Source organism: Antechinus flavipes, chromosome 3, assembly GCF_016432865.1.
Source record: "Antechinus flavipes isolate AdamAnt ecotype Samford, QLD, Australia chromosome 3, AdamAnt_v2, whole genome shotgun sequence".
NCBI lineage: Eukaryota > Metazoa > Chordata > Mammalia > Dasyuromorphia > Dasyuridae > Antechinus > Antechinus flavipes.
In genome coordinates this window covers 287,363,085-287,384,271 of record NC_067400.1, presented here as the reverse complement: position 1 = coordinate 287,384,271, position 21,187 = coordinate 287,363,085, and the positions used below count along the sequence as shown (strand labels likewise).

Here is a 21,187-nt window from a genome sequence, read left to right as displayed (position 1 = left end):
TAGTGTCATTAAAAGTTAGCATAGTGCTACTAATTAGGTTAGGCCAGGAATGTGCTAATCCTACTAATTAAGTAACATTTAATTACTGTGTCATTGCCAAACTACCTCAAATTGTGACAAGCTGATTAGAAAGTGTGTTGTTGGTTATAAGGGGAACTCGGTGTAGGAAAAAATAAAAAAGATATAGCAACCATAGTAAAAACTTGTCTTCCAGTATTAAGTACATCTTTTTTCTTCACATTGATGCCTTATAAAAATAATGTGATATTGTAGTGGCCAAAGAATTATAGAATTCTAGGTTTGGAAAAGTCCTATAATAAATGTCAGACATGCTGCCCAAAGGTTGCATTCTGGTAGGCAACACTCCAGATTAAAATGTAATTAGGAAATACTGAACAAAGAATAAAATAGGGGGTTAGCCCACTGCCTGGCAATGGTCCATCAGCTGTTATCTGATTAAACTTTACATCTCTAACAGAAACAACGTTTACAAGTTTTTTGAGTCAATATGTGGCCAACAGGGCCCTTAACAGGGTTAGTTGCCTCCATTTCTTTTTTTTCCTTTTTTTAAATTTATTTTTAATATAAATTGCATTATGAATTGTTGGGAGAGAAGTGAGCAAAAGGGATACTGACCCAATGGCCTCCACTTCTATTGCTAAATCATTCCTCCCTCTAATTTAGTTTCGGGCTTTATAGGTTAGCTGGTTTTTCTTCCAGTTTTGATTTGAAGGTGTTCTTACCGAAGTCCAAGATATCGAAGGTCTTCTTTAGTGATATCATTAAGAATGTCATAAAGCGTGTAACCCTCTTCAACAATCTGAAAGAAAAACCAAACATATGAGATATGAATCAACTTTTGAAGTTAGCCTTTCCATAATTTTGTGATTATTTTACCTTTTCAATTGTATTAGCATCTGCTCCTTGTAATTTCAACCAGTCTGTTAGTTCACTGTCTGCCTTGTGTACCTGTGATTCAAGAGGTCGTGTTGGAGTGACCAGATTATCTGTAACAATTAAAAATAATTTATACACTAAGTGTGCTTTCTTCAAAAGGAGCCACGGCTGAATGTAGATATAAAATGGAAGCTAATTAAGGTTTTGCCATGATAAGTCACAACGGCAGATCAGATCATCAATTGCTATCATTAAGAGACAATGAAAAGACCACTAGGAAGTCAGAGGACCTGGATTCAAATCTTATTAATGCTAAATGTTTCTGGCCAAGAAGTTTACTTGTGACACTTGGGGCCACAAATAAAGTACAACCAGATAACTGAGAAACTGGGACAGGGTAGATATGTGTAAACAGCTGTGTGGCACCCCAAGTCTAAAGGAGAGAGCCCAGCACCTATCTGGGGCCAGTTGTGTCCCCTCTCAGAAGTCAATTGGGGCAAACACCAAGGCTGGTGAACCACAAAGTGTCCAATGTGGGAGGAAACAGATGGCTTGAAGTCTACCCCCAGGGAAAGGGAAAGAGTCAGGAAGTGAGCAAAAGGGAGAGAAGGGGCTCAAAAGAGCAGATAAACCAAGGGGGTTCCAGATTGGGTAAAAAAGTCCAGACAAATAGGAGTAAATATTGCAAGACAAAAAAAAAATGAAATGGACACTTAGGTGGAGGATCCTGTGGATGCCCAAAGCAGAGTAGTGAATGAGTATTTCAGACCTACCTTCTGTGACTAGCCAGGCCTTTATAATCTCCACTGATCCTGTGTTAACCAGGGAGGACCAGGGACTTGCCATCTGTCCAGTCACCTTTCTCCCTTTACACCAAGCCCTCCATCCGAGATCAAAAACCCACCTGTGACTCCCACTCTGACAAAGACGATGATCAACAATGGAGGGAGCCTCAGCACAGAAGGGACCTGGTGACTCCGACACTTTGACCACTAGACGGAACCAAAGCCTTGCCTCTGCTTTCCCCTAACTTCCTCCTCTTGCTCAGGTACTTATCCCCAGTTTAATGTTTTGTATTCTCTTAAGGGAAACAGGGCAGAAGTTCCCTTCCCTAGTCTCTGTCCTCAGTTTCCTCATACCTTCTATGTCCCTATACCACTCGACACTATCAATCAACAGATACTTATGTAGCCTCTTAAATAGCAGGCTCTGAACTAAGTAAGTAATAGGCACAAAAAAAAGGCCAAAAGTGGTTCCTTCCCTTATAAAGTTAACATTCCACTAGGGGAGCAACATGTAAACACATATGCTCTTTATTCATTATGTCCCCCAATTCTGTTGGTAACTCCTTCATATTAAGACATCTGTAAAATGGGGATAATACCATATTTGTGAGGACCAAATGATATATTTATAAAAAAGTACTTTACAAACCTTAATGCAATATAAATGCAGCAATCATTATTATCAAACACGACCTCCCCTGGAAATTATGTATTTTTTAAATTTAATTTTCATATGTGCGTGTATTTTCCTCAACCCCCACTCTTCACACATACATATCCCCAGTAGAATATAATGTCCTTGAGGAAGTATTAGATTGTTTGGTTGTTTTGTCTTTGCATCCTTAGCCTCTAGCATAAGGTCTAGTAAATAACATAAGGTACTAAATAAGTACTTACTGATTCCTAGCTGATAACTAAGAAGAGCAAAAGACGGTGCAATTATCTCTTCCACATCATGATTCTCCACTGTAATTATGGATTAGCATAAGAAATTACACAGGAGGGGGAGGGCAGCTAGATAGTACAGTGGATAGAGTACCAGCCCTGAAGTCAGGAGGACCTGAGTTCAAATCTGATCTCAGACATTTAACACTTCCTAATAGTGTGAACCTGGGCAAGTCACTTAACCCCAATTGCCTCAGCAAGAAAAGAAATTAGATGGGAATATGGGAGGGGAGTTTTGTAGAAGCCAGCAGATGATCCTTCCAATTGGCCTATGATAAAATACTTATCCAAATTTTACAATAAAAGTATTATAAACAACTCATAAAAGAAAAAAAAATAGATTTCTGCTACGAAAAGAGAGTGAAAAAATGGTATGCACTATTATTAAAATTTTTTTTCCAGATTGTGGGGGTGATGCACCCCTAATCCTCACAATGTAGAAGGAATAACTAGTATCTAAAATGTTAAAGGAAGACTGCTTGCAGGCCCCAAAAAAGGCCCTAAAATGAAAGCGACTGATCATAGATTACAAGTGCATTTATAGTCTGAGAAGAATAGTTTGCAAGGGAGCAGAGGAGAGTTCTCAGCTGCCCAAAAGGCAATGGGAAAAGAGTGAGATAATATAATTTTTAGAGGCTTTGGGGCCGAGAGTGGGAATTAAAGGAGCAGATATCTGTAGACACAATATGCCAGGGAGCAAAGGTTTAGAAGTAGTGAGCAAGGTCCTGAATCTGCAGCTGCAGATCAAGGTTTCCCTTGAGCTGGTCAAGACTGGTTCAATAATTTCTGGTAGCTACAGGCATCTCCCAAAGGATCATTGAAATGTCAGGCAGTCCTGGGCTTCAGAAGTCCTTATTGGCTGGTTGTTGGTACTCCAATGTCCTGCTCCCCTGTAAAGAAGGGAGGCTCCAACATAATAAGCATTACAAAGCCCATGTTCACAAAAGATTCCAGTGTGAATACATATTAGTGATATTAATTAGATAACATGATTTCTAATTAACAAGTTAATGTGCAAGTTAAGAAGCATGTTAAAGATAGAAACCAGGGCAAACATTTGTAATGAAGGCAAGGCAAGGCAAGGTCTAAGAACAGTAGAGACTTGGGATAAATTATAAAGACAAGAAAAGGGCCTTTTGCAGATACGGTTGTCATATCTGTCAAGATTGTCAAGAAAGAGATGGCAACTAATGGGAAAGTGGTAAACGGCTTTTAGAAAAACAGTAATATAGAGCTAATCAAGTCCTATTCTATTTTGTTTTCTGTCGAAGAGAATCATCTTCAAATAAGAAAGCACAGATTGAAAATAGTGAAAAAATGGCAGTGAAGAGATGGTGGGAGAGAGCCTGTCTTCAAGTTGCCTGATTTCTACAGCTTTCTAAAAGAGGAATGAGGTACATATTTTAGACCAATGAAGTTGACATAATTCCTCATAAGATTCAGGGATGGATTATTAAAGAAAACTTTTGAGAATACTTTTAAAAAGTAGAAAAAGTGATCAAAGTGCCTTATAACTCTGCCCCTTCCAGCTGAATACCCAGGCATTCCAGATGTGCATCCTTCAGCATATAGCATGCACCGAAGTCTCAACAAATAGAAAATTATCTCACCAGAAGATTTGGACCGTAACTGAAGAAGATACAGTTCTTGAGTTTTCTGTTCAAGAGCCTGCCGTAGAAAATTCTGGTATTCTCTCTCTTTTTGAACTAAGTGTTCCAGAAGCCTATTTAAAAATATAAAAATAAAAAAGTCATATATAATATATTTAATATATATATATATATATATTTCTTTGTGTAAAGAAAAATAAAGAATGGTCTAAGAGTTGGTCTAAGGTGGCAATAGAACCATATCCTGACCTTAAAGGACCCTTTTTCCCATGTTCAATGAATAACCACTCTTCCACTAAACTTTTAAATACAGGTATATCTAGTTCCATGTTGCTCCAATAACTGTTTGTCATTTTATAATAACCTTCTTAAGATAACAGAATAATCTCTGCCATCATGTTCTATGTCTTAAGGTCTCAAAGCTGAGACAAGACCATCCTAGGATGGCCTGTACCTCAGAAATCTCCTTAAGCCTTGTAGACTGTTTATATATTTACTGCTCCCTCAGCTGCTAAAGGATTAACTACTTCCTATAGTGCTATCTGCCCTCAAGTCAAATTTTTATGGAACCAATTAATCACTTTAGGTGCAACAGACTAGAACAAAGAAAAGCATACATTTGTAGACAGAAAACCTGGATTTGAATCACTAATCTGCCACTTATTACATTGTAACTGGGTGAACCATTTTCCTTTTTTAGACCTCCATTTCCCTTTCCTTGCAAATTGAAGGTCCCCTTCAATTTTAAATCTATGATTCTGAGACCTTTTACTAATATATCAAGAATCCTAAATTTCACTGGTTTGGGAGATACTTTTTGTAGAAACTCTTACCACCAAAGTTCATATATAACCTGTCTGCCTAAACATGGTTATAGAGTTAGTGTCTGAGGTAAGATTTAAATTCAAGTCTCCGTGATTCCAAGTGTAGCTCTCCAACCATTATGCTCATTATACTTCTTAGGCATAACTATACTCAATAGATTTATGATTTTATTGGTCTTTATGTTCCTTTCAATAACAAACATCACATGCCTGCTCACATATAATGTGATACTGACTGGACGATTCCAAAAATTTACTAAAAGGAGTCAACTCAGCACGACAGGGAAATGTCCACATGCAGAAAAAGAAAGCCATGATTTTACTCTAACAAACCGAGAAAAAAGAAAGCAAGTGATTCAGCTCCTACTGTTAACAGCAATCAGTAGAACAGATCCAATGTTCCTCTTCTGCTTCTCCATCAGACTAAGTCACAAAATTTCAGATTTAGGGCCATCAAATTCAACCCATATCATAAAGGCTATATAACATGGGGTCAGCCAATCTCTGCTTGAAGACTTTAAGGAATAGGAACCCCTTGTCACCTTGGGCATCTCATTCTATTTTTAGACATTTGTAAGATTTTCCTGATATCAAATCAAAGTTGGCCTTAGAACTTGTACCCAATGACCCTTTTACTGCCCTGTTGGAATCATCAGAACAAGTCTCTTCCATCTGATTGTCCTTCACGAAGTTGAATACTTCCTATCACATCCCTGAGGCATCTCCATGCTAAACATTCCCAAATCCTTCAAATTATCCTTCTATGACACAAATTCAAAGTCCTTCACATTTCTAGTTGCCATTTTTAATACCCTAGCTTATCCTTGTTTGTGGCTCCCTAAAGCAAACACAATCTACACATGGTCTAAGTATAAAGGGACTATATAGCCTCCTACTTCTCAGAAGCAATGCTTGTCTTAATGCAACTCAAGGTCACATAAACTTTTCAGGCTGACATCACAAACTGCTGATTCATAAAACCAAAGATCTTTTTCAGGCAAAATACTTTATCTGCCCCCATCCCATACTTGTGAAGTTGATTTTTTATGTGTATGCCCAAAACTAAAACTTTTTATTTATCTCTATTTTGTCTTAATAGATTCAGCACAATGCCCCAATCTGTCAAAAATTTTTTATATCATCCTGATTCCACCAGGTTGCAACCTGTTCCTCCCAACTGCCTATGATGATTTTATCTGAGTCACTGATAAAGTGCACCTAGGTGCAATAGCCCAAGACCCAACACAGATACCTGGGACATTTCACTAGTGACCTTCTGCCAAACTGGTAAAAGGTATTCTCAATTAAGTGATGTTCTCATTAATTCTACATAACTTTTCATCAGGTAAAACTAGACTTGGAATCAGGAAGACCTAGATTTACATTCTACCTCAGATACTCTATGACCAATAGAAGGAGTTCCCATTTGAGGTTTCCCAAACCAGTGAAATCTCAGATTCTTGATGTATTAGCAAAGGGTTCTAGAATCATAGATGTAAAACTAGACAGAAACTCAGATGGTCATAATCCAACTCTTCCATGGCAATCCAGACTCTCTAACTCTGAATCGGGTGCTTTAACTTGCATTTTAGGGAAATGGTCCCCATATATTTGACTTTCATTAATGCCCTATCTTGACTTTGGAACATCTGAGAAACTGTTGCCCAGTATATATTCCTAGGAAGGATTTCTATCTAATGCCTTGATGAATTATCCATAGGTTGAAAGTATTTACTTTGGAAGTCTAAATCAATGCTTAAGTGTGCTGACATTAAAGCTAAAAAAATTCTTAAATAATGAGGTTTTGAGATAATATGATCTCTAATGACATTATTGGCAGCCACTTGTAGGTAAAGAAATAAAGTCAGCAGATCAAATCAGCTGCAATACAATTTTATTCCCAGTGTGGGGGTTACACCATGAATTTTCCAGCCTACTGATAGCATCATCTTGTGGAACAAGGACAAAAAGTAAGGCTGCTGAGGTTCCCCCAGTTAAGAAGCTATTGCTTTCAAGGGTCTGTGCCCTCCTGACCTTGCCCAGAGTTGGCGTTGCAGCCTGGCACAGAAATAAATCATTATGAGAAATCACAAGTCATAGACTAGAAGGAGGGTAGGAAGGGCATCCTTCTACTTAGAATGTGATACATTGCACACAGGAAGACCTGAGCTGAAATCCAGCCTCAAAGTTACTAGCTGTGTGCCCCCAGGAGAGTTACTTAACCCTCATTAAACTTCTGCCTCAGTTTCCTCCTCTGTAAAATGAGTTGGAGAAGAACATTTTCTGCAACACTGCAGTATTTTTGCCAAGAAAATCCAAACAAGGTCATTTAGATTTAGAGACAACTGAAATGACCGAATTAATAACAACACAATGATATTATGAGACTACCTGCTAATAAAAAGATATTGAATGCCCACTTTGATGATTCTAAAAACACTTAAGACCTCCACTCTTAGGAATTATATAAAGAAGGCATGTAAGAAATACAGCAAATATTTATTAAGCTTTTTTTTAAAGTAATATACTATGCTGGGCATTGAGGATACGAAGATAAGACAAAAAACCTGTTCTCAAGGAATTTATAAGTTAATGATGAAAGAGATTGTAGTGATAATGCTGGGAGAGCTAAACTTAAAGCCAGAAGGATCCAGGATCAAACACTGTTGTTGACACAGTGAACTCAGTGACTCCAGGCAAGTCAGGTAACCTTTCCCCATCCTCCACATCTCTAAACAGGTTCTTAACCTTTGTGTTATGGTTCACTCCCCACCCCCATAGCAGTACAATGAAAACTATAATCTCTTCTCATTTAATATTTTTGAATGGACAAAAATCAAATACATAGAATTTACAAAGAAAACCAAAGCTATTAAAAAACAGCTATCAAAAATTTTAAAATTAAGTTCATAGATCCCAGGGTAAGAACCTCTGCTTTAAAACTATTCATTGGAAAGAATGTAGTTAACTCGAATTGATAGATAGGATTGTAAACAGGGAGAAACTATAGTCCAACCCTCTCATGAAAGAAATGAAGTGGTTAAGTAATCTGTGCAAAACCACACAGGCAGCAAGCATCAAAAGTAGAACTGAATGTCCTCCAAGAGGATTTGAACTTCACTTTCAAGAGACAATGCATGAGTCACTGAAGAGATCCTCTGACCACAGAGCCAAATGCTCTTTCCAAGGGATTGTGCTCAAATTTCTTATAATGAATCACTGCCCTTGTCCCTATCTTACCCTATTACAAATAAATAAATCAGACTTAGAGGGCCTATCCTCTAAAAAAATAAGCATTTTCTTGTTTCCACTTTTTTATATTCCTTTAATTTCCCAATGACTCCCCAATGCTAATGTCATAGACATTCCCCCAAATTCAGCCATGTTGATTCCCTTATCCCCTTACCCCTATTAACATTGTTATCTATTGTATCCATGTTGACTCAGAAAATTCTCTCCCTGGGGTCAGGCCAGCACCTTCCCTTTGCTTCCTCTTGGCCATATGTAATGTTCTTTACCTGTTGGTTTCTTGTCTAAGTTTGCTCAGCTGGAGGTTAAGTTTGTGATGATGTTGAGATTCCAGGGTTAATACAGATCCAGTCCTGCTCACTCCAGAAGCAACAGTGTGTTCCTCATTTCCATTTGGATCTCCTGGCTGGTAATCCTCTTCTACTTCCTCTGCATCCTTATCTACTCCTTCTATTTCAGAGGCTGGCTCAAAATGTGCTCGAAGCTCTGACCAGAGTGAGAGCAAAGAAAGGACCACATGATGCTTATCAGGAAGTGTGAATGAAGAGACAACTTGCTGTTAGAGTAGCAGTGGGATGGTAAAGTGCTTGAGAATCAGAAGGATTGTTAGTAAAGGCACATCCTTTACCATTATAGTTAATTAAGGAAGGGGTATCATTATTTCGCTGATTGAATTTATTTAATTTAATTATTCCTACTAGCATCGGGGAGGGGGTTGTTATAATGGTAGTGATACTATAGTGTTAATTTGTTACATAAAGGTATCAATTGTGAATTTTTGGATTTTCTTTGGAAAGCATGTCCTGAGAATTCATAAAATCTCAAATAATGAAAGAAGGCTTTCAGGACCTAATTTAGGAGATCAACCCATTAGAAAATTCTTCCAACCTAATTCCCAAATCCTTCCTTCCCTCCTCACTCCATGCTGGGGACCTCTAGTGTAGCAGAGAATGCCACAAGAAGCCAAGTCTCTTCTTCAAGCTTTCTGTAAGTCTGACTCATATATTCTTTGGGAAAGCATTAAAGTGCATGGGTTTGAAGGGCTGCAATAGCTAATGACTTCACATTGAGCTGCTTGCTGTGCATTCAAAATAAGAAAAAGAGTTAGTAGCTTCAGCAAGGAATGAGAACTAAAAAGAAGAAGAGGTGATAATTTCAACCAAATAATCTCTTCTTCTCACCTCTACCTCCATCACTAGGTATTAATAAAACAGACTTTAAAGTTCTGCTTTAGGTACAGCTCTCACTCTAACATTTTAAAAGCAGATGCTTCCAAGAGAAAAAATCTGATAGATTTGTATAACCATCATTATGTGTGAGAACACAAAGACAAGGTTTATTTGTTTACATTAGCAATTATTAAAGATTCTTACTTAATCTTGATGAAGTACCCTTTCCTCCTTACAATAAAGGAATGGAATGTGTTGCATACACAGTCACCCATCACCATCTTGTCCGTTAGTATTAATTCTCTTTTGCTTTGTTACAGAGAGTTCATTTGTGAGAGAGATTTGTCAGGAAAATGAGATTGATGCATAAAACAAAAGGCATAATGCTAAAAAATAATGGTCAGCATTTCCTGAATGACTCTGTGGAATCATTTTGATCCAGAAGGATTCCTTGGGGGTCGTGTGATCCAACCTTCTTACATTAAAAATGAAAAAATTGAGGCTCAAGGAAAGGAACTGACATCCCAAAGACATGCAGCTAAAAAAGAACAGAATTGTGAAAACTAACCCAGTTCCTTTGATGCCATATCTAATCCAGTACTTTTCATTGTTCCATGACAATCAACATATAAAGGATATGAGAGAAATTGTTGCTATGATCTCTGGTTTTCATTTAACTATAAAATTGAGGGTGTTGATATGTAACTCTCCTTTCTAGTTAATCAAAAATTTATTAAGTTGCATTTATTGAGTACATACAGTTTACCAATTACTCTGTAACTAAATGATTGGGGTACAAAAAAAGGCAAAACAATCCCTGCTCTCAAGGAGCTCACAGTCTGAGAGAAACACAATGCAAACAACTATGTATGAACGAGCCATAGCCGCTATAAATTGGAAATAATCAACAAAGGAAAGTCATGATAGAATTAACAGAGATCAGAAAAGGCTTTCTGTAGCAGGTGGGAGTTTAATTAGTACTAAGAAACTAAAGAGGCTGGGGAGGGAATAGGTTATGAAAGACTCGGAACACCTAATAGGATTTTATATTTGATTCTAGAGTATTGTGATAAGGAACTACTGGATTTGATTAAATAGAGTGCCTTACTATTATTGTAGTTTAGGTTGGTGCCCACTCTTACCATAAATACTGTATTTATAGGAAAATGTGCCCCAAGTTAATGGGAGGAATGTTTTGGTTTTGGGGGGTTTCTTAGCAAATGATCTTATTATATCATTTTACTAAATGTTTTACTATGCTGATTGTGTCTATTAGTGTGACTGATAATGGGAAACACCCAGTAGGAGCTTTCAGGTCTTTGTACTAGAAGTGCAAACAGTTACCCTAAGAATTCAAAGTAGCAGGTGCTCTATAGGGATCCAACCTGTGAGTATCAATTATGAGAGTAGTCCAGAGGAATTAAGAAAAAAGAATGTAAGAGGGAGGGTTTTTGTTTACTGTATGGATGTTTCTTTCAAAAATTCAAGAGGGAGAAACCTTATTTAATATAATATCCCCACCCAGCATTTATATAGTGCTTTCTAATTCTTTATATAAACTTCATGATGATGAATTTAGTTTTAGACATGTAGAATTTTAGGTGCTGGTAAAACACAAAAATGGATTAATATTCAACAGATAGAAACGGGAAATGGAGCTGCAGAAACAGCCGGACTAATAAATTGGATTAAAGAATCACTGGGTGAAAATTGAAGGCAAGGGAGTTAATTAAATTGTCCACAGATACAAATAAAAGTCATTTCTATAATCATTTTATTCCCCCCTTTCTCATCTTTATATCAGCAGCCCCTAAAACACAGCATTTGGCACTTTTTTTTTTTTAATCAGACCTATAGTTTCATCTGTTTAGAAAGGACTCTATACAGGTGAACAATTTTCTCTATTAATGTAGATAAGCACTTTTTTTGTTTGTTTTATTTTGTTTTGTTTTGTTTTCAATTATAATTATAGAGAGCTGCCTTGAGCCCTGAGGGGTCAATCAAGCAACTTGTATAGGGAAAGTGTCACCCTATGAGTGTAGAACTTGTGATTTAAAACCAAGGCTTCCTGACTCTGAAGTTGTACACTTTTCCATACTGCCTCTTGCCCGGTAATCAATCAATAAAAATTTATTAAGCACATTCTTTATTGCCAGGCACTGTGCTAAGCACTGAGAATACAAAAAGAAATCCCTGAAGGAGCCACGACAAAGATTTAATAAATGTTTGTTGAGTTTAATCCAGTCTTATAAATAATTACAGTCATGGTCAAGGTATAGAGAAAATACCAAACAGGATAGAAAAAAAGAAAGAGAAAAAAATAAACCTTCCAAAGCTACAAGAACTTTTAGGAAGACCTTGAGTTTTCCCATTTGATTTTAAGCTCCTTGAGGATAGAAACTGTCTTTTCCCCTTGTATATCTCTAGTTCTTAACATAGGGCTTAATAAATGTTGATTAATTGAGCTTTAATCAAAGTTTTCACCAGCAGGTTGAAGCCTACATTGAATTATATGGGTGTAGCTTTACCTGGAATGAGAATAGTAACGGCAGCCTGCACAGCTCTACGTATGATGTTATCCATTGCAAACATCCAGTGGGGCCTGATTAAATGATGCCTCAAGATTTTACTCACCTAAAATTAAGGTAGGGGAAAAAATAGATCACATTAAAACAACCTTAGACCAGTCTGTTATATGGGTTGGTGAATGGGTACAACTATGTGATTCTCCATTCCCTCTCATCAAAACATAGTTTGTTAGAAAGACTCCTTGGCTGCTATGGTTATTGACATATGATAATAATATAATATAATGATATTGGCCACATCACTAACATTGTCAAATTTGAAATTATTCATAAATCTCATAAGCATGCTCTGTGTCCATGGTCTATGAGACTATACAGAGACATTAAGTGAACATGCTTCTTGTATTTGTGCATAATCAACTCAAAAATTCAAAAGTTGGGAAAATACAGAAAATGGAAGAGACAGCTACTCTGGCAGGAAGGACCTGGGAGCAGCTCATTAGACTTTTATGATATCAATTATTAGCTAACTGGGCTGGCTCATTAAATTTCTTTGGCAATAGTGAGGCTCAGACAAAAGACTTACAGCATCCTGAAATCCAAATAGTACCAAATGAATCTGATTGATAGAAGTGCTGTCAAAGTCTAGATCCACTTTTAGCTTAGATATAGTGGATGCCATCACTCTGTGTTCAGGGGAGCGGATGAAGTCTCTCAAAATTCCAATTATCTGCTTGATGTGAGCAACTGAGAGGTGCAACTCTTCGGAATTCTGAGAAAATAAAACAAAATTAACTGCATGACTATGTTCAAGGAGAAAGGGAAAACATATCAAGTCCTAACAAAGAACCTGCACTAAATGCAACAGTACATTGAATCAATTTTTTTTCCTGAAACTATAAATTTACATGCCCCCAAACAAATCTGCTATTAGAAATCACTTTATCTTTGATCATATCCCATTATAATGAGAGAAACCTTTGCAAACTGCTTCATCTTTAGATCTAAAACAATGCAGACTCTGATCTAATGCTGGATACATGAGGGATAGATGAGGAAAAGATAAGAGGGATTTCATGATAAATGGTCTCGATTTTTAAAAATTATGAGACAATATCTCAGTTAAGAGAATGGGGGAAGGGGAAGCTATCAGAAATATGAAGAGGTTTGTAAAGATTTGGAAGAACCACCGAAGAATGGTATAGTTGATATTGTAGGGTTGCCTAGCAGCAATGAAGGCCCGGTTGAGGTTATGACATAGACTTATAGTGGACCAGTCAAAACAGACATATATTTAAGTCTTCTAGTATGAGGGCAGGAATTGGAGATGAAAGAAAAATTGTGAGTCAGGTATGGAACTTATTGAGAATTGAAGGGGAATAATATGGGGGATCTGTAAATTTATCTTCTACAGGAGAATAAAAAGAAACATCCTCAGTACAATTCATTTCTATTTTACATTATTTATTTATTGTTTCACTATGATATCATCATCATTATTATAACATAATAACATTTCACGCCCACTTAAAATGTTAAGATTTACAAAATCCCCTGTGAGGGAGGCAGATATTATCATTTTCTAACTTAGCTATGAATCCTAAAGAACTTGAGAAATCTTGGATTCATGCTCTCTAAATGTGCTGGCCCACTATCCAGAGTTATATATGTTGGAAGTCCAAGATGATTTAAAGATGATTCCTATCATCAACCTATATTTGAACTTCCCACAAGAGTGTGCTAGCTCACCATCACAAGAGTAGAGTTCCAGTATCATTGTAATAGGGGGCCTTTGGCAAAATGAGCTTATGAAGGAAGGAGGAAAGAAAAGGAATAGTATTTGAAAATGTCACTGAGTTTATTGTAAATGCAGGAATTCTTATGGGTTAAGAGCGAGACCGGCCCTACTTCTGTTCATTGGATGTTCCTATTGGAAATTGAGGTCTCTGAAGAAATGCCCTTGGAACAGAATGTCTTCCCAAAAAGGATCTCACTAAAACCTCCTCACCTGGGCCACACACTCCTGTAGGTTTGAAGCCACTTTATCTTGTTCCTCTCTGAGGATTTTGTACAGAATGGCCCGACGTTCACTATCCTTCCTCAGTAGAAAGAGCCCAGAGTCTCTATCCTCGAGGGAGGGGGACGTGCTACGATCTTCAGAGATAGAATTTTCATCAGGAACGCTGGGGATAAAACAAGGCACAACCTTGAGCAAATATCAAGGATATTAGCTAAAAGAGGGCTTCAAGAGAAGAAAGCAAACAAACCAACTCAGAAATTCTCTATTTCCCCTCCAATTATCAAAAAAAATTTGACAATTCAAAGAAGTCATTATAATAGTTGCTCAAATTTATATAATGTTTTCACAAAATGCTCTACTAGTATCTTTTCTCACATCTTCACTTAATGTTTACAACAACTCAATGAAAATAAATATTATCCTTATTCTCATTTTATGAATAAAGGAACTAAGACTCACTCAAAGAACTTGGGTCTTATTCATAGCTAGTTAAAAAAGAAAGAAAGAAAGAAAGAAAGAAAGAATTTGAATCCATGTAGCCTGGCACAGTAGAAAGAACACTACTAGCTCCATAAAGAGTTGACCTGGGTTCAAATCTCATCTCAAATATTTATTACATGACCATAAGCAAGTCACTTAACAGCCCCCTATTAGTTTTATCTCTAAAATAATGGGATTAACTAGAATAACTCTAAGGTCTTTCATTGTTTTGATATTTCAGCTTAGATATAGTAGAAGCAATAACTATGTCCAGGAAAGGAGGGGGAAACTCTTTGAAAATCCCAATCATCTGCTTGCTATTAGCAATGCCCATCCTTGAAAGCCCATCCTTGGGCTTTCCCTTGTTCTGAACAATGCCTTTCCTAAAGAACAACTCATGCATGTCACTCCTCCACTCAATAAATATAAACTGTTCCCTATTATTGTTAGAATCAATCTCTATCATCCAGAGCCTTTAACAACCTGGGTTCAGTTTACCTTTCCAGAAGTATATATTACTCCCTTCAGTATACCCTAAACTTTAGATCCAATGAAATTGTGCAACAGTTATAGCATTCCATTTCCAATCTCGATGTCTTTATTTTAGCTGTCCCCACATCTAGAATGCATTCCCAACCCCTTTACTCTACCTCTCTTAATATCCCTAGTTTCTTTCCATTCTCACTTCAGGTGCTGTTCTCTACATCAGAGATATCAAAAACACTTCTCTAGGTGTAGCACTGGCAAGTGTCACCAGAACCAGATTAAAATGTAACTGGGAAATGCTTAACAAAGTAAATAAAAATGTAATACAACATAGATAATGTTAATTTGTAGTTTTCTAAGTCAATGTGAAGCAAAAATGGCTGTTTCTGTTAGATACACTTGCAATAAGTGGAGACTCTCCTGATGTATCCACGTGTTAATGTCCCCTCCCCATCAGTGTATCTATTTGTAGATGCTACATAAGGATATGACATATATTTTATGTCCTTCATGGATTATAAACCCCTTGAGGGCTCTTCCACTTTTGCCTTTGGCCTCAGTACCTGGCACACAGCAGCTACCTGACAAAGTTTGCTGAATGATTTATCTGTAAAATGAACTGGAGAAGGAAATGGCAAACTACTCCAGTATCTTTGCCAAGGAAATTCCAAATGGTCTTTACCAAGTCTGACAATAATTAAAAAAAAAAAAAAGACTGCATAATACAATATAACAGCTAGAATTTATATAGCAACTTAAGGTTTGCAAAGCATGTCACATGTATTCACATTTGGCTTTCACACCAACTTTTTGAGGTAGGTGTTATAATTATTTTACAATTGAGGAAAATAAAGCAGCTGCAAGTGAATCATCCAGAGTCATACAGATATTAAGCATCTAGGGCAGGATTCAAATTCATGTCTTCCATACTCTATGTTGGGTAATCCATCTACCAAGGTGCCTCAGTAGCTATGTCTGTCCCATTTATAATTCAGTATGGGGTCTATTTATACAGTATTCTTTCTGGATCCAGAACATGGCCTATGTCTTATTCATAGTGCCACAAAGAAATGAGGAAAAATCACTTAATGCAAGTTAAATTTAAATGCAGAAGCATTTGATTCCTAATGGTTCCATGCCCATCTGCTTGTCCACTGGCCATTGAAAGCTTGTCCATAGGAGAACAGCAGCAATGGGGACACTGTTACCTTAATAACTGGGAGAGGTGTTGCTTAGCTTGCATTTCTGATACCGATCGCTTTGTCTTTTCAAAGAAGGCATGTTGCACATCCGAGTCCGGGGATATGGAGCCATGCTCACTGCTGCTGCTGCCCCCAGTTTGTTCTCCTTGGACAGGGAGAGGAAGTGATACACTCCTAGTATAATCTAAGTAGTAGAGAAACAGGGAAGCAAAGAAATTAGGCTTACCATTTAATATGAACTCAGGTAAATAATTCAGTTCCTACCCATTTGAGAAGATTTGATAAGAAGGTAATAAACAGAAAAAAAAAAATGATAGAAGAAAGGCAATAAAATTAAGAGTGTGAGAAAGAATTCCTGTTTTTAAAAAAATGTAACTTACAGGGAAGTCAGAGTTGAGGAGGGAGAGCATTCCAGATTTGGGCATAGTCAGAGAAAATGGTCAGAGCCAAAACAAGAGCAAAAAAAAAAAAATAGCCAAGACACAATTCCAGTATACAAAATAGAAATAGCCTACTTTGTTGACTTTCTTATTGCACCAAGAACACATGCAAGAAAGTAAGGCTGAATATGGATATAAAATGCTGACAAATAGTCAAAAATTTTAATATTGTTGTTACTTTTGACTTCATTCCTCCAGATGAAAAAGAGCCAATGATTACATTTTGTAGGTAACTACTGGACCATTTATCACTAGGTTGACTGTGCTAGAAGTTACCTACCAACTGGTGCTTTTGCGACTTGTAGTGGGTCCAACTATAAGAGAAGGCAGCACTGTATAAATGCACTTAGTGCGTTCTTCAATCAAGGTCTAGTTCAGCAGACAGTTTTGAGACTTGCTAGCCTCAAATATAAAATGTCAAATCCTGCATATGTAAAAGAATCAAATCTGTCCCCTTTACCCAAATGGCCCTGACTTTGTGGTCACAAATGAAAATGAAGCATGTTAATAAGGTAGACTTATTTATCTTTGTCTTCAAATTCTGCCCATGAATGAATGTACTTCTCTGTTATTAATGTCAAACATTCATTTGTTTAGATTTTCAACAAACCCCAAATATGCTACACCCAGCCTTCTAACTTTGACATAAAAATGGAAGCATTATGTAAAGCTCTACGTTTAGGGGATGTTGTGGAGCCAGCTTCACATGCCAGCTTTCTTGGCATGAATAACAAAGCTAAGCCTGTGGGGGTGGCTAGTAATTCACATGATTTTCCTTTTTTTAAATACAAAACTTAATTGATATTCTGACTTGTCTTCATAGACACAACTCACCTGAAGGTTTGAAAGCAATTCGATTTTTCTTGCCCTTATTCACCTGCTTCAAGAACGTGTCCTTGAGCAGGTCAGAGGCTGTAACTCGTCTGTTCGGGTCAGGTTCAAAGCAGAATAAAATGAAAGCTCTGGCTTCTGCTGACAGTGATTCTGGAATCTCTGGATGTATTTTGAACATGCCCACCTATATTGGAGATAAAAGTAAAATATCTGTTTTAATGAGGCCTCTGATGAACTTAGGTTTTGCAATACTTTTAATTTCTTATTTTTTTCAGACAATTAAATATATACCTCCGACCTCACTAGAGTACTACAACAGACATCACCATTTCCATTATATAATACCAAGCTGCAGAATATCCATTCCTATTTACCAGATATTATCTCATATCAGTTGGCATTTACATAGCTCTTTAAAGTTTGCATACATTATTTCATTTCATATTCACAATGATGCTCCTCTATCCTCACATTTACATAATAGAAAACAGAAACTCATACAGAATCTCACAGAGCTGATGAGTTGTCTGAAGTGGAATTTGAATCCAGGTTTCCTAAATGCCAAATCCAGTGTTCAAATAGTATTATCTCCTACTTCAAACTTTATCAAGGGATTGATTTCCATACTAAGACAAAGGCATAATAAATACAATTTTCCTCCCCAATATCCACCACTGGTCCCAAATCCTATAGATTACTTATTTTTCAGAGGCCAAATTCCCTATAACCCGAACAAAATTGTTTTTTCTTAATCTGAGACTGAAAAAGTCACAGTTCTTTTAACTCTTGAAAAAGTATCACTACTCATAATAATCAAAGAGATTTTAGTACAGTAGCTAGAGAGCAGGCTTTGGAGGCTAGACTTGAGTCCAACCTTTGATTTGTTCTGGCTTCCTGGAACATAATAAGCACTTTGTAAATATTTATTAATTGATATTCCCCAAATAACTATTTGATCTGGTTCTGATGATGCTCTGAACTGTTTCAGGTCACAGGGTTTGGCATTCTGCTTTAAACTGTAAAGTTGCAATTAACCCCTTCTGCATTAGTTGAGAAAGCTTTCTCCAGGTATTCTCTATAGTGATGAAATCACAGGTCCCCCGTCAAAAAAAAAAAAAAAAAAAAAAAAAAAAAACTTAAGGCCGGTTAATTAACAAATTATCAGAATTTATTAGTGCTAGGAAATCACTATGACACAACTTCAATTAAAAACACGGCTGAAGTGTGTAGAATCCTTAATAATAATTCTAGAGAGTTAGAAGTAATTCTTGTTAATGAAGTTTTAATAGAAGTATCCCAGATGTGTGCTGAGCACACGACCATACTCCCTTCTTTCTCCTTGTTCTATATTCTTCTCCAGACTAACACATGTTTGAGAAATGAGAAAACTTCAAGAATCCTCCCCTCTTAGGATTCTTGCTCTGTTTGCTCTTTCAAGTCTGACTCATTCCTTGAGTCTACATACATTAACTGTACTCTAAGAGGTTTCTCTGCCTCTTCCTTTTCACCCCCTACTTCATCCTCCAGCTTTCCTGGCTACCTTCAAGTCTCAAATAAAATCCCATCTTTCATAAGAAGCCTTTCCTAATCCATCTTAATTCTAGTGCCTTCCCTCTATATTAATCACTTCCTATTCATGTTTGTTTATACATATTTCTTTGCTTGTTCTTTTTTGTTGTTGTGTTTGTTAAGTTCATAATAAAAATGTAAATGTAATAAAATTATTGATAAATATTATGAATTATAAATAATTAATAAACAAAATAATTGTACAATAATCTTTACAGATCACAGTCACTGACAAACATTATTAGCCGGTCAGAAGTCAATAGTTTGTTTATCTAATTATTTTCAACGAGTTCTACTATACTGATGAACAACTTGGCCACATAAGAAAGGGCCAAGAGTTATCAGTTTAAACACAGCACTCTCCAGACTTCACCACCATGCTTTAGCAGCCTTTTTCCAAAGGTCCTTATTCCACTGGTGAGTCATTCCCAGAGCCTACATTGTAAAGAGGGCCTTGGACCAGCTGTGCTTTACTCTTTGCCACCAGGGGTTATCTACTTTTCAGCTCCCTTTTCTTCCCCTATTAGAATGTAAGCTCCATGAGAGAAGATGCCTTTGTTATCTCCATCCCTTAGCAGCCTGGCTAAATTAGTGTATAGCACATAATTAAGTGCTTAATAAATGCTTAGACATTTATTGGCAACAAAGATACACATTATTCACTTTAAAAAGCAATCTCATAGCTATATACTGCAGATTCAAGGGAGGTTAAACAAATGCCCCCAAATCTAACCATAGATCAGCAAGAAAATGCAATTAAAATTAAGAGTTTCAACATTCAGTTCTGCATTGAAATCAGAAGCCCCAGATGCTTTTATTTGCATTTGACATTGTTCTGTTGTCTACTAGATTTTGTTTCATGTAAAACAGGTCAATAGAACAGATGTTCTCTTATTTTGAGTTCTTGTTGCTATGATTTTCTTGATTCCTTCTTAGGTTACCCCTAGGTAACCCAGGGATTTTGTTCCTATTGGACATACTTTAATCCCTATGCTGCAGTTAATGTCTACAATCTCTACAAGCCTAGCTTTGGAATCATTTGGTATCCACAGGATATTTTTCAAGCTCCTAGAACCAAAAGATTTGAGTTGGAAGGAGAGAACAGATCCAAACTATAGTAAAAAAAAAAAAATTCCCCACTACACATATGCCACAGTTATAGAATCTTTGCTTTAAAGACCTTCAGTGAGGGGAATGCACTACCTCCCAAGGCAAGGCAATCCAGTCCTTTTGTAGATAGCTCTAAGTGTTAGGAAATATTTCCATACATCACTCTAAATTTTCCTCTTTGTAATTTCAACCCTGCTAGTTCTGCTGCTTGGGGACTGAAATTAATCCTTCTTTTTTTCTTTCTGTCTCACACAACAGTCCCCTCAAAGTTTTTTTCTCTGTGTGCTGAATTCTTCCTACATTTTAATATAGGTTTCTGAGAGATTAGCAGATAATTTTATAGTGACTAGACCAGCCATTCTGGGAAGCAATTAAAAAGTAGGCTCCCCCAAAATTATCTAGCTATGTATATCTTCTCACTCCGCAATACCACCCCAAAGAGTGCAGGAAATTAGGAAAATACCTATAAACACAAAAATATTTATAGCAGGTCTTTTTGTGGTGTCAAAGAACTGGAACTAAGAGGATATACATTAATTGAAGAGTGACTAAACAAATTATGGTATGAGAATGTGATGGAATAGCACTATGATACAAGAATTGATAAAAGATGTATTCAAGAACATCTGGTAGGAACCAGAGCAGCTGAGTTCTTCACAAATTTCTACCATTCAGACCTAGGAAATGCACCACACCAAATTCAAATAGGGAAATCCAGAAACAATTGCAGTGAGTCATTTGTCTGGTCCAAACAGAAGTCAGTGGATATTTGGGACAGGAATAGGACAGTAGTAGCATCCAGGGCAGAGCACTTCAGTGCTCAAGGAGATTCTGTAACCAGGACAAGAAGAAGCCCTAGATCCAGAGTGGCACACTATGAAAGTAAATGCAAAAATTCAGCACTGTTGCCCACTACCAAGTTCTGAAGCACAGATGAAGGGCAGACTGAAGAGACCTGTGCAGAAGAATAGTGTTTCTGGGAAGGGTGGTCCAAAATTCAGAAGCAAGTAGCAGCCTTATAATTTAGCTCCCAGAAACA

General features: G+C 36.9%; 1 protein-coding gene and 1 long non-coding RNA gene across 2 annotated transcripts in view; one reads left to right on the top strand and one right to left on the bottom strand.

Annotated features, from left to right (window-relative positions):
• Positions 1-21,187, bottom strand: part of MAP3K15 (mitogen-activated protein kinase kinase kinase 15) — a 143,095-nt gene that overhangs the window by 2,437 nt on the left and 119,471 nt on the right. Inside the window, exons 20-28 of the mRNA XM_051985155.1 lie at positions 17,470-17,653; positions 16,202-16,379; positions 14,016-14,190; positions 12,594-12,779; positions 12,008-12,113; positions 8,580-8,796; positions 4,238-4,350; positions 898-1,007; positions 744-820 (exon numbers count right to left, since the gene is read on the bottom strand). Coding sequence (XP_051841115.1) covers positions 744-820; positions 898-1,007; positions 4,238-4,350; positions 8,580-8,796; positions 12,008-12,113; positions 12,594-12,779; positions 14,016-14,190; positions 16,202-16,379; positions 17,470-17,653 — 1,346 coding nt within the window. The remainder of the gene's footprint in view (positions 1-743; positions 821-897; positions 1,008-4,237; positions 4,351-8,579; positions 8,797-12,007; positions 12,114-12,593; positions 12,780-14,015; positions 14,191-16,201; positions 16,380-17,469; positions 17,654-21,187) is intronic.
• Positions 1,052-4,255, top strand: LOC127553987 (uncharacterized). Its single transcript, XR_007951866.1, has 3 exons — positions 1,052-1,945; positions 3,899-4,021; positions 4,157-4,255. It is a non-coding gene; the product is annotated as an uncharacterized LOC127553987 (long non-coding RNA).